The sequence below is a fragment of the Cryphonectria parasitica genome (genome assembly GCF_011745365.1).
Source record: "Cryphonectria parasitica EP155 unplaced genomic scaffold M406scaffold_3, whole genome shotgun sequence".
Taxonomy (NCBI): Eukaryota; Fungi; Ascomycota; class Sordariomycetes; order Diaporthales; family Cryphonectriaceae; genus Cryphonectria; species Cryphonectria parasitica.
This window is the reverse complement of record NW_024468911.1, coordinates 5,053,140-5,066,554: the sequence shown is the minus strand read 5'-3', so window position 1 is coordinate 5,066,554 and position 13,415 is coordinate 5,053,140. Positions and strand designations below refer to the sequence as shown.

General features: G+C 39.3%; 1 protein-coding gene across 1 annotated transcript; it reads right to left on the bottom strand.

Annotated features, from left to right (window-relative positions):
- Window positions 1-2,115: 2,115 nt before the first annotated feature.
- Window positions 2,116-2,874, bottom strand: M406DRAFT_329148 (uncharacterized protein; the record flags this gene model as incomplete). The annotated part of the gene is made up of 2 exons (XM_040920402.1): window positions 2,116-2,537; window positions 2,625-2,874. 2 exons carry the CDS (start codon window positions 2,872-2,874, stop codon window positions 2,116-2,118), a joined length of 672 nt encoding a protein of 223 aa, XP_040779069.1.
- Window positions 2,875-13,415: the final 10,541 nt, after the last annotated feature.

Below are 13,415 nucleotides of genomic sequence, written 5' to 3'. Positions count from 1 at the left end.
TTATATTCATTGAGGAGGTACCAATCGTCACTCTGGCATTTCCTTTGACAACGATGCTCACAACATCATCGTCGCCAACGCTTGTGCTGGGGCTGCTTGGACGGACGCGCCAACTGTCTTGCGTATCCCGGCTTCCTCGGCTGCTGTCAGAGTCTCGGATGGAGGGATTCCGCGTGTTGAGGACGCTGTATAGGTTCTCGGCCGTTAATGGTATCGGAGGAGGCACATCATGAGCCTTGGGAATTCCTGCCGATGTAGGTTTGTCCACCTGGTGCTGCACTGCCTCGTGATGGCTCATGGGCTGATTAGGGCGCCGTGGTCTCGGCGGCAGAGAAGCAGCAAGACTTGCGTTGAGATCTTGTGAGGGTGAGGGTTGTCCTGGTATGATGGCGCCACTCCCAAGCGTGTTTTGGTTCTTTTGCGTGCTCATTGTCGGCCTTGACCCGACATCGCTGTAAGTACCCTTCGAAGAAGTGTTACTGAGATTTTTTGCATTGTACTCTCTGATCTTGTCAGGTGGATGGCTGAAACTGAAGGGTCGCCGCAACCGCAATCGCTCTTCCCCTTCGTCTCTTTGTGTTGCTCCACCATCATGGATGTGACCGGGCCCAGGAGCACCTGGCGTCCACTGCAGGCCACTATTTGGAGGGACGGGTGAATGAACCCACGAGTATTCATCGCGCTCGGGTCTCCGTTCATGGGTGTCTCCTCTTTCACCCAGCCGCTGCTTGTCATTGAGATGAGACAAAGGCATGATTTGTCTTATCTGTCTGACATTTGCGAATGCTGGTTCGAGATCTTTGCCGCAATCACACTGTGGACCTTACTGAATACATCTGCCTTCTCCGTGGGTACTATAGAGCTGCCGGGTGTCGAGTAGACTGTGAAGGCACGTTCTGAATGATTTTTGTGCCGCGGTACAAGGTAAAGTAGACGGGCGATCTCAGCTGCGCCCGCGTTAAAATATGTATTGCAACTGGGTCATGTGAGCTGCATGAATCTGACTGCATGAAAGTGCAGCAAGTCCCTCTTTGGGCTAGTTCAAAGATAACTCTGATGAAGTTTCTGGTAAACTTTCAGCTCTGGCAGGGGTGTAAGATCAATGTGTAAAAACCTCTGAGGAGGTCTTGAATCATGGCCCTCCAGCGCCGGTACAGGCTGGTGTGGAGTGGTTTAGACCATGACCAATACGATGAAACAAAGGTTGAATTGAACGTGATACGGGATAGATATACCCAAGAGAAACGGTATAGGTGTGCACTTTGAGGAGAACTTGAGTAACTGGCCAACTTCATTTGGTCGACCTTTTTTTTTTTTAAAAAAAAAGGGGGGGGGGACTTCAATCATAATTATCACGCTCTAGTCCAAGACCAATACCTTACTCCAGCAATACATAGCCTCACCATAATTTCAACGCTTCGGCTTTTCAAGGCAAATATTTTGACAATTAGATTTCATATCGTCGGGTACAACGTCTATAGACATGTATCATCACAAGGCGATAACCGTAGCTCGTATCACCTCAAGCATGAAGCTGTCATGCTTGGCTAGACGCAGGCTGGAGAACTGTGCTCATGTTGTCTGGCATGAGTTGCTGCCACTTGGGAAGGAGGTCGTCTTGACGACCGGAATACAGCGATTGAAGCCCGATGACTAAGGGAGAAATCGCCTCACCGAGAATGCCACAATTATGTATCCTGGCTGCCATTTTTACTGCGTTCTTACTGTTTACTTTGCTGAGTTACGTCCCTCATTATTCTCAGCATGAGACTTTAATCTTGCTCTCTTCAGGTTTCGTTAGTAACATTAAAGTTTTGCCTGAGCCATAATAGAAGCCTTATGAATACTTGAAACAGTGGCTTTTGGACATGTCCTTGGGCTAGGCATACGATAATAGAATAAATTCAAGTGAAAGACTAAGAACTCTCAACGCTCGCTATGTATATGCTCCTGGTTTCGAAATGCTGTCATGTGATGCCGCGATATTCTGTCTGGAGTTGTTGACAAGGCATGTCGCCCCTTGACTGGTTTGTTGACAGTGTGTTCACCTACACCCTCCTCATCTTGTGGAAGAACCCTCCAACTCATGTTTCCCCGTCGCCTCTCTTGACTTCTCTATGCCTTTTGATCTTTGGGCGGGCCTTGGCTCTCCGTGCCCTCCCTCTTTGCTTCGCTAGCAGGGTGCGCATTGCTCTCCCCTCCACCATTCGTTTTGTCGGCAGTCTGGTCATCCATCTGCCTCGCAGCCGTAACAATAGCCATATGTGCCTCGTCTTCTGATTCCGTCTCGGAGGCTTCGCCCTTGCCGTCAGGGTTGCTATTGTCAGACGCCGTCTTCCCGTCGCCGCCGGCGCCTACCACATCCTTCAACTTGTACCACGGGCCATGTATTGCGCCAACTCCTGAGCCGATCAGGCCGCCAGGGATGGCAACGACACCAGTCACTATCGCGCCGAGGAGGTTTCCCAAGCCCATGCCGACAGCGCTAGAAATTCCAATTCCTATGCCGGCACCCTGACCCCATCCACTTGCCATCACTGATGCATCGAATCAGCGGATGAAGACCAAGACAAGAAAGAACCCTTGCACAGTCTCGTCGTCTAGAGGGACCCCTGATCACTTACTTCTAGCTTTCTTGCTCTCCCCATGTGCCTCCTTCTCCTTCATATATGCCGCGGTCCATAGTCTCTCTCGCTCCGCTGGGTCTCGTGCGAGCTGGGCCTGCTTCTTGAGTGCGTCGGCGGCATCCTGAAAACGCCTTGCTGCCTGGGCGGCCTCAACTGCCTGGGCGACTTCCTGTGGCGGTGGAGCTTGACCTGATGCCTCGGCCGCCGAAGCGGCTTCTTTTGTTTGTGCTTCTTGCTTTTCGGACATGGTTTGCAAAATCGCAGCACACGATGTGTATAAGTCGATATGAATAAGACTGAGGAGCATAAAAGGTGTCACGACAAATATGAGTTGAACAAGAAGTTTTCACGGTGTCGAAGAGAAAGGATGAGGGTGAATACTGGCCACATCAAAAGAAAAATGGTGTGGCTCGTTTGTTGCTCATGTGGCTGAGTGGAGGCATGACGGAAGTGGCAACAGCTTCAGCAGGGTTCTTAGGCGCGATGCCACACATCCTAGACAACCGTATCTAAACATCAGTGTGGGTGCGCGTCATCAAGGATTATCGGGTGCTTCCGACACATATTGTCATGTGCTTATACAAAAGGACGATCTCTTTTGGTATCGAGCTATTGCTTCTGACTCTGAGACAGGCATGACATACTTTACATCGCTGATCAGCAGTGAGATGCCACCTGTGTCAGCGTGCGACGTGCCTCCTCTTCTGCCTTGCAACTCTCAAAGCTCTTAGGCCTTGCTATTCCCCACACTGGTCAAATACCGTAGAGCCTCCGCAAGCAAGCTTACTCCGGTTGCGGGCGCCATTTGTTACTATAATAGACTGTGGATAGCTGTATCCATTCCTGTTTTTCTTTCCTTATCTTCGTACCCTCCATTTTTTCTGAAGAGGGGCCCCTACTTCGCAAGCCCCCCCTCGCTTCGCTTCGCTCAGCTCTCTCCCCAACCCATCCGCCAGGAAATAGCTGCTATCCTCAGAAACACGAAGACGCACGTGGACCACCCGGTTTGTTGGGATGCCTATGAAAAGTCGCTTCATCTCAAGTCTGCCATACTAGGCAGGCGCGTTCAGACTACTCAGCTCTATAGCTTCACCTGCAACAGGACTAGCACATAGCGCGTCAACCGCAGCAACCCGCCCTATCCCATATATCGAGTGCCTCAAAACAGAGCTCTAATAAATGGAAAATACGATTACTACCATAGCTAATGCAAACTAATCATGTATGCAAAACATTTATGCTATTAATCAGCTACAAAATCTAATATTCTGCAGTGAAAAATGCTAAGTTCTGCTAGGCATGCGCAGATCGAAAATGCATATGCATTACTGCAGATACAAAGAACAAATACGTTAAAGAATAGCTTAAGATCAGAGATATGATTAGCATTATGGATGAACTAGAATGCTTCGAGAAGGATTACCGGTTACTGCAACATCTTCAGCAAGAGTCAGCTTCTCGCTCAGCGCTGCAGGAAACTACTACAAAGATGATTGCAAATAATATTAATTACATGAAAATAACTATAATGCTATTAAAAACGATTTTCGTATGTATTGAGCACCAGATAGTAATAACTATGCTAATAAATCTAGCAGGAGAAAATCTTAGGTTCTCTAGCAGCATATAAGGATCATCTTTCCTCTAGTTATCCGATCCTTTGCAGTACAATACTTGAGCAAATCGGAAGCGGATATCTGATCTCTAGAGCATGAAAGGTTTGGAAAATATCCTTATGAATATTGGTAATGAATGTATAATCACTACAGAAGAGATGAATGCAATACAGAGTTTACTACTAGTAAATCATTATCCAAACATTAATCCCTTCAACTAGACTATTGAATAACATATAATAGAGAAGCCTTAATAATAGCAACATCAATTATGACTAGAGAATGGATCTTATCTAAATCATCATGGAGCTATGCACTGAAGAATCATAGAAGGTTGGAAGATTGCTCTTACTGCTACCAGATATCCGCTCCAGCTATGCCTCTAGAATATAAAACATTCTCTAACTTTCTTCAAGTTTGTTTTTCCTATCTGATATGCTATCAGGCTATCTCGTATCTCAAATAGCATCACACTTGCAGGTTATTGTACTGTCTCTCTCCCATGTAGCTTCCTACTCTCGCAGTTCCTGGATTACAAATACTGCAGAAGCTGCTGAGCTCCTACCAACAGACAGCAGCACGGGTAGCACATGCTTAAGTAAAGAAAAGAGCGCCTTTGCAAGTTCCCAACCTTGTTGCACACAACCTTTCCGAATCTCCATGCCCGTTATTTGGCCATCATCCTCAAGACAGGGAAAGTTGTGGAAGTCTTTCAAGCGTTTAGTAAGGCTCATATTACTACCCGGTGATATATCATGGAAGCGAAGCTCTGTCAGTATTCTTGCTACAGCGAAGAGCAGCTATTCGTTTATTGCTACTTCCTAGCCAGTAACAACCCTTCTTAATGCTCGTATTGTATTTCGGAGATGAGCTGTATTGAAAGCTTCTAGTAATATATCTATTTCTGTGCTAAAAGAAAGATCAGTTAATTCTTTTCCCAGAAGCTATACAGCACAGAGAGATTCTTACATTCGAAGCAATATACAAAGGCCCCTGATAAATTAGTCTTGAAAAATATTAAGCATTATAGCTCGGGAACGCCAATCATAATTGTTATGACCCATCCAACATGCAGGTCACAGAACAGGTCACGAGTAACAGGGACCAGGTGTCAAGGATTCAACGTCCTGACAAAGCATCGATTATATAACCCAGGGTTAGGGTTATTAGCGGATAGATACAGTCGACGTCTATCCCGTCGATAAAGGAATCGATGGAGTCGACATCGATCCTATCTATCCGAACTGAAGAATCAAGTATATAAAGGTTTACATTTCCTACTGTTAGATAGATTTTCTTCAGATAGTTCTTCAGTTGTTAATCTAAGTATTCAGTTTTACATACTGAGTAGCTCCAAAGGCAGTGAACACTTGCATTGCTTATTAGGACTTATACAGTTCCGTATTCAAGGATTTGATACTTTGATACTGCTCTTATTAGCATAAACTCTTCGTATACTTAGGAATCTTCGGATTGCTATAGTACTCATTATATTTTGATAACTCTTGTTCAAGAACGGTTCAGTGTTACTCCTTGAGCAATACGGAATACGATAGCTTCTCCAGGAATCTCTTCGTTCTTGCGTGCTTCTACTCAGGAAGAACTGATCAATCAGGTGTACTAGCTTACCCAGCGTATCCAGGATCTGCGCGAGCAACAGCAGGCTCAGAGCGCTATCATCGCTAACCAGCAAACCTAGCTAGCCCAACAAGCTCAGCAGATGCAGTTTACTTCTGCAGTTATCAGTGGTGCTGGGAAGGCATATAAGATGGATAAGCCTGCTATATATAATAGCAATCAAAAAACACTACATGGATTCCTTACTTACTGCAGAGCATACTTTTTGCATCATGCAACCCAGTTCACTATAGAATCTGAAAAGATCATTCTTGCAGGAACTTGCCTTGAAAAGAATGCTTTCATTTGATACAAGCTTTCTTTATGCAACTATTTAGAGCATCAGAATAACTCCAATATATATACTTAGAATATTAAGAATATATTCGATTTCTTTGAGAGCTTCGAGAAAGCTCTCAAGAAGATCTTTAGTAATCCTAACGAAGAATATACTACAGCTTAGCAGCTTATAAACCTTAAGCAAACTAAGTCAGCTTCTGCTTATACAGTCAGATTTAAGCAACTCTTAGCATAGCTTCTATAGAAAGATAAGAATCTTATAGAGCATTATTATAAGGGATTTAAGAATAATATTAAAAATAAAATCTCTAAGCAGAATTAGCTGGAGAACTTTGCAATGTTCTCCAATCAAGCTATCTGTATCAATAACTGTCTGTATGAACAACGGATAGAGAAATCTAAGAAGGGAGAAAGCTAGATTTGAAGATTTCCAGCTAATATAGGCAAGAAACTCCAAAATAAGAATAGCAGTCGATATAGCAGTACAGCTCAGAGCAGCACTATACATGCTGATTTCATGGAACTCAATGCAGCTAACAAGCAGTATAGCAAGAGGAATAGCATTACTTGTTACAACTGCAATAAACAAGAATACATTACATGCAACTGCTATCAACTCCGGAAGAATAAATAGCAACTAGTTCAGGAAGAATGCTAGATAAATATTGCTTGATAACAGGAATCCAATTAACTAAGCAGAAACATTCTCTCGGAGCAAGTATCAGACTCTATTGATTATGGAAATCTCAGCTAAACATTCTGCTATAATGATAACTGCTTAATATACCTCTCGAGTAAGGAAGATTCAGAATAATTCTCTTAGAAGTCTTAATGCTGCAGACAAATAGCAATAGCAGGATGAGAGTGCATATTTAGCATTCCTATAAGTAGCAACTCAGATTGCTCTAATATTGCAGAATAGAGCATTCAGGCGTTGGAAGAAGAGCTTAGCAATGATATTCTTTAATATTCTTTATTATCTATGCTAAGCACTATAATCAGGGATATGAATAAGAGATGATACTCTCTTAGCTACTAGTACAAATATTTAGGCAATACAGAGAATGCCTCTCAGGCAATAGAAGAATCAAGCTAGAGCAAACAACCTAGCAGCCTGCAGAAGCTTCTTGCGAATAATATATCCAACAAGCCTAAAGGAAGATTTCCCTTCAGCATTGGGTAGAATAAGGAAACAATATGGATTGAATATCTCATTTATAAGATAGGATTAGAAGAGCTCTTTACCTGCATTTCCTTGCAGAATATCGAGGCATAAGAAGATGAGAATTCTCAGATTAGCTCACTTTACAATCTATACTACGAACTAGCATAGATCTCCTGCACCTATTACAGCTGCTAGGCACATTTCTCGGAGAAGATACAATACAAATGATTCTCTGTTAGAAAACCAGAACAAATCCTTCAGGCTATTAAGAAACAGGAACTCTGCTTCAGAGAGATTCTTAACAAATAGCATTATAATGCATACATCGAACTATCAGATAATTGCTCCATGCAATGCATAAATAAGAAAATAAAATAGTAGCAGTACAAAACAATACTTTATACAATTCATATTAATAATAAGATTTGCAACTAATATTAACAGAAGAAAGATCAGGAATAATGATGATATAGGCAAAAGCAAGCTAAGAAGCTTGCTTGAGAAGCAGCAAAGCAAGCTTAGAAGAACAAGCAGTTCTCAGCAAACTCAAAAGAATAGGATTGCTTATAAAGAGACTGCAGATAATCAGATCAGAACAGTCCCTATATAAAGCTTCTAGAACAGATTATGCTCATATTAAGTTTAATATATATATTCAAGAATACAAATACAGCGCACTATTAAACAGTAGCGCTCAGAGAAACTTCATATCCCTATACATTATCAATTAAGCATAACTATAATAGAGATGGAAGAGGCGCTTATATACTCTCAGCACTATAGAAGAATAATCTGTTGCATACAATCAAGGAATAATCGATAAGAAGACTGATCATCTATTTGTTTTAATCCAAGAACATATAATCAGAGCTTCTTTTGATATTATGAATACAGCATAGTACGAGCTAATTATAAAGCTTTCATAGCTTAAGAAGCACAATTCTCGAATTGATTGAACTACTGGCTAGCTCTTATAGGAACAAGCTATATCCAGAGAGATAGTTATAATCAATAGCGCAGGATCAAAGCTAGTGATTGAAGAATACTCAGGAAAAGAAGCTTTATATAACTTCATATATACTTCCAAACTAGTAGAGCTAGCAGTTCAAGGAAAAGGATCTAGTGATAAGCAAACTCAAACAGTGCTAGAGCGCTAATAGATTAGCAAAACAACGGAAGCGAGATCCTTAGCAAGTTGGTTCGCTCTGAAGCGATAAGGAAAGGCTTCAGAAAGTGGATTATGGATTCATACAGAAAAAATCTCGAAATTAGGCTCTCAAGCGCTCGCTCCAGCCCAGAGCAAATGCTCAAGGCCCTCAAAAACACCATCAGAAAAGAAGCATGCTCAACAATACCTACTATTCCTCCAGATAGCAGAAACAGCATAAGAATCAGAACTAATACTTGCGAATATACTATAAGAATATTACAAGTTCAAGAAATTATTCCAGAAAGAATTGGATACAGAATTGCTAGAATACAGCTCATATAATTACAAAATTCTGCTATAAGAAGGAAAACAGCCCAAATTCTTCCCCATCTACAGACTAGATAAAGTATAGCTAGAAGTACTTAGAGAGTATCTCAATAAGAATCTTAAGAAAGAATATATACAATCATTGCAATTACCAGCAGAATATCCCATTCTATTTGTATCTAAGAAAAACAGCAAGCTCAAGCTATGCATTAATTACAGGCAACTTAACGATATTACAATCAAGAACTGATATCTATTACTACTTATTAAGGAATTATGAGATAGGTTGCAAGGAGTATAATGATTTATAGTTCTAAATCTGAAAGGAGCTTATAATCTGATCAGAGTAAAGAAAGAAGAAGAATGGAAAACTGCTTTCAGAACATGCTACGGATACTACAAATATTTGATTATGCTCTTTAGTTTAACAAATGCCTCAGCTTTATTCCAGGAAATAATTAATTATATTCTATATAAGCATCTGAATCAGTTTGTTATTGCTTATCTTAATGATATTCTTATTTATTCTCGAATATTGGAAGAATACAAGAAATATATGGAAATAGTATTGCAAATGCTTCAGAATGCAAAGCTTCTTGTAAAGCCTGCAAAGAGCTACTTTTACATATAGAAAGTTAACTATCTCGGATTTACAATTAAGCTAGAATGCATCAAGCTACAGAAAGATAAGATGAAAGCTATTAGAAACTAGCTAATTCTCAGAAACATCAGAGATATTAGATTTTTCCTTGAATACATTAACTTCTACAAGCAGTTCATTAAGAACTATAATTAGATTGCATATTCCCTTATAAATCTTACTAAAAAGAAGCAATCCTTCAAATGAACCCCTAAGGCACAAGAAGCCTTTGATAAGATTATCAAGCATGTTATCTCAGAGCTAGTTCTGTATAAAGCAGATCTCTACAAATTCTTTGAAATTGAGATCAATACATTAGGATATGCATTCGGAGAACAACTTGATTAGCAAGATAACTAAGAATATCTAAGGATTGTAAGCAACTTCTCAAAGAAGTTGAACAGCTCAGAAGTTAATTATAGGATTCCTGATCAGAAGCTTATAGCAATAGTAAAGGCTTTTGAGGAGTAGCAATACTATCTTATTAGCATACAATACTCAATTATAGTTCACTCAGATTATAAGAATCTGACTATATTTATAATAACTAAGATTTTGAATAAGAAACAAGTTAGATAAGCAAAATTTCTCTTATAATTCAACTTCAAGATTATACATTGCAAAGGCTCAGAGAATAAATGAGCAAATGCTCTTAGCAGAAGATCAGATTACCAAGATGCAGATTCCTCGGATATACAGAACATCTTCGCTCAAAATGAGTCAGGAAACCTTGTTAATATGCATAGAGAACTAAACGCTGCCTTCAGAATTGGACTCTCGGAAAAGAATCCAGAATTAATAACTTCAAACAAACAAAACAACTATATTAAGAATATATATGATGTACTAGCATATGAACATCAGAGAGTTAGAGCAACTTACGAATGCATTAAAAGATACTGGAGCCTACCAGATCTTAGAAAAAGGATTGAAAGCATTCTATAACAATACAATAGCTGCAAGAAGAATAAAGCAGAAAAATACAAGCCTTATGAACTACTGCACTTCTTACCAATATCTATAACTATTTAGCAATCTATCAGTTTAGATTTTATTATCAAGCTATCTTTCTTACAAGAACTCTTAACTAAGATATAATATGATAGTATTCTAGTAATAGTTTGCAAACTAAGCAAGTATACTTATTTTCTCTCTTACAAGGAAAGCAGTATAGCAGAGGAATTTGCATATGCATTTCTCAGAACGATCATTGCTAACTACAGCACGCTAGAAGAAGTAATCTCTAATAGAAATAGAAAGTTCAATTCAAAGTTTTGAACTTCGCTTATAAAATAGCTTGGAATATATTACAAAATGTTTATAGCATTCCATCTGCAAACAGATAAATAAACAGAAAGAATAAATTAGATTATTAAGCAGTATTTCCAATATTATATCAATCAGAAACAGAACAACTGAGTTGATTTGTTATTTCTTGCATAGTTTGCTTATAATAGTGCAGATATAAGCATAACGAAGAAGTTATTATTCTTTGTATTCTACGGATATAATCCAACAGCTTATTATAAAGTATTATCAGAAGCAGATGCAGAAGTAGCAGATAAAAGAGTTAAGAAGATTAAGAAAGTTCAGAAAGAACTTCAATCAGAATTACAATTTGTTCAAGAATAAATAATGCAGTATGCAAACTCTAAAAGGATTGAAAGATCAATTCTATAGAAGGGAGATAAGATCTATCTACTTCGAAAAAACATCAAAATAATCAGACTCAGCAATAAACTCGACTACAAGAAGTTAGAACTATTCAAAATCTTGTAACAGATTTCTCCGATTAATTATGAATTAGCATTATTTTATAGGATGAGAATATATCCAGTCTTCCACATTTTACTGCTGGAATTAGCAGCACAGGAAATACTAACAGATAATACAGCAGAAGTGGAAAACAATGAATCAGAATATGAGGTAGAGAAGATTCTCAAGCATAGAAGCATAAACAATACAAGGGAATACTTTATCAAGTAGAAAGGTTATTCAGCAAGTAAAAATTTATGGGAATTATGAGAGAATGTTGAAAATGCTTAGGAAAAGGTAGCTGAATATTGGAAAAGGAAGGCTAGCACCTAAGATAACCGCTCCAGCCCAGAGAGAAGCCCAGAGCTCACCATCTCATCCAAAAACCCAGACTAATCCACCATTGCATTCCCTACATCCACAGAATTCCAGTCAAAACCCTCAAAAGAAGAATCTCCAGCAATCACAGCAGATTCCTCTACAACCACAGAACGAACCCCAGCAGCAATACAAGCTCGCTTCTCCGCTTCCACCCTTTCCAACTTCTCTATATTGTTAATTCCCCAACGAACAGCGCACATCATCTTTTTATACCACATCCTTTTCTACTTATACAGCCTAAGAAGTTTAGCATTCAGCTCAGCAGCCTCCTTCTCAATCGCTTCTACCTCTGCTTCTAAGCAATAGTATTAAGCAGTTATACGATTTAATTGTACAAGCATTAAGCTATGCACGTTGCAATTCAACAAACTCAGATATATACAGATCTGATAGCAGGAAGATTCGGATTCGGCAATCTTGCACTCAGCTAAAAGATTATAATCTTCGCAGTATAAGCAAAGCATAAGCGAAAGAGAATTAAAGGTAGCTACAGCAGAAAGAAGGGATGATTTCTGCAAAGAATGAGAATAAGGCTTAGCAATACAACGAGAATTGATTCTGTTCAACATCTCGATTAGGAAGGCAAGATTACGAACGAAAGATTTGCTAGAATACTTACAAAAGATTGTTGGAAACAACAACTAATAGAAGGGAGATGATATTATAACCTATCCAATATGCAGATCACAGAACAGATTACAAGTAACAGGAACCAGGTATCAAGAATTCAACATCCTGACAAAGCATCGATTATATAATCCAGAGTTAGGATTATTAGCAGATAGATACAGTTAACGTCTATTCCATCAATAAAGGAATCGATGGAGTCAATATCAATCCTATCTATCTGAACTGAAGAACTAAGTATATGAAGGTTTACATTTCCTACTGTTAGATAGATTTCCTTCAGATAGTTCTTCAGTTATTAATCTAAGTATTCAGTCTTATACACTGAGTAGCCCCAAAGGCAGTGAACACTTGCATCGCTTATTAGAACTTGTACAGTTCCGTATTCAAGGACTTGATACTTTGACACCGCTCTTGTTAGCATAAACCCTTCGTGTACTTAGGAATCTTCGGATTGCTGCAGTGCTCATTACAATAATCGATATTTGGATAAGCCTTACATCTGAATCTTGGAAGATATTCAAAAATACTTTCCAAAGTAAAGTTAGCTTCTTTCTGCAAACCTAAAGAATATAGTATATCATATCTCGACATCTTGAGTGCAAAGGCCAAAGGGCTTTATAGAAAAAGAAAAAGATATATTTTTCTTTAATTACTACTGGAAGAGAATAATAGAAGCAGTTGTATAATTAATAAAAAAAATTACAAGATTAAGATAAATTAAGCTAGATGTTATGACCCATTCAACATGCAGGTCACAAAACAGGCCTCGCTAATAAGGAACCAGGTATCACAACCCATCATCAGACAACCACCGGAAATTATATAAGCAAAGATTAGGGTTGGATCACAACAGAACAAGTGAGCCACTCACTAGATCACTGCAACGCAGATCACAGATCACAGTAAGCCAGATAAGCTACAACAAAGAGCTAGATATATAAGAATACATTCATTATTATTAGATGGATTCAGTATATAGCTCTTCAGTTATCAATCTAAGTATTCAGTTTCATATACTGAATAGCTCTAAAAGCAGTAAATACTTGCATCGCTTATTAGAACTTGTACAGTTCCATATTCAAGAACTTAATACTTTAATACCGCTCTTATTAGCATAAACCTCTTCGTATATTTAGAAATCTTCGAATTGCTGCAGTACTCATCACATTTTAACAACTCTTATTCAAGAACGGTTCAGTATTACTCT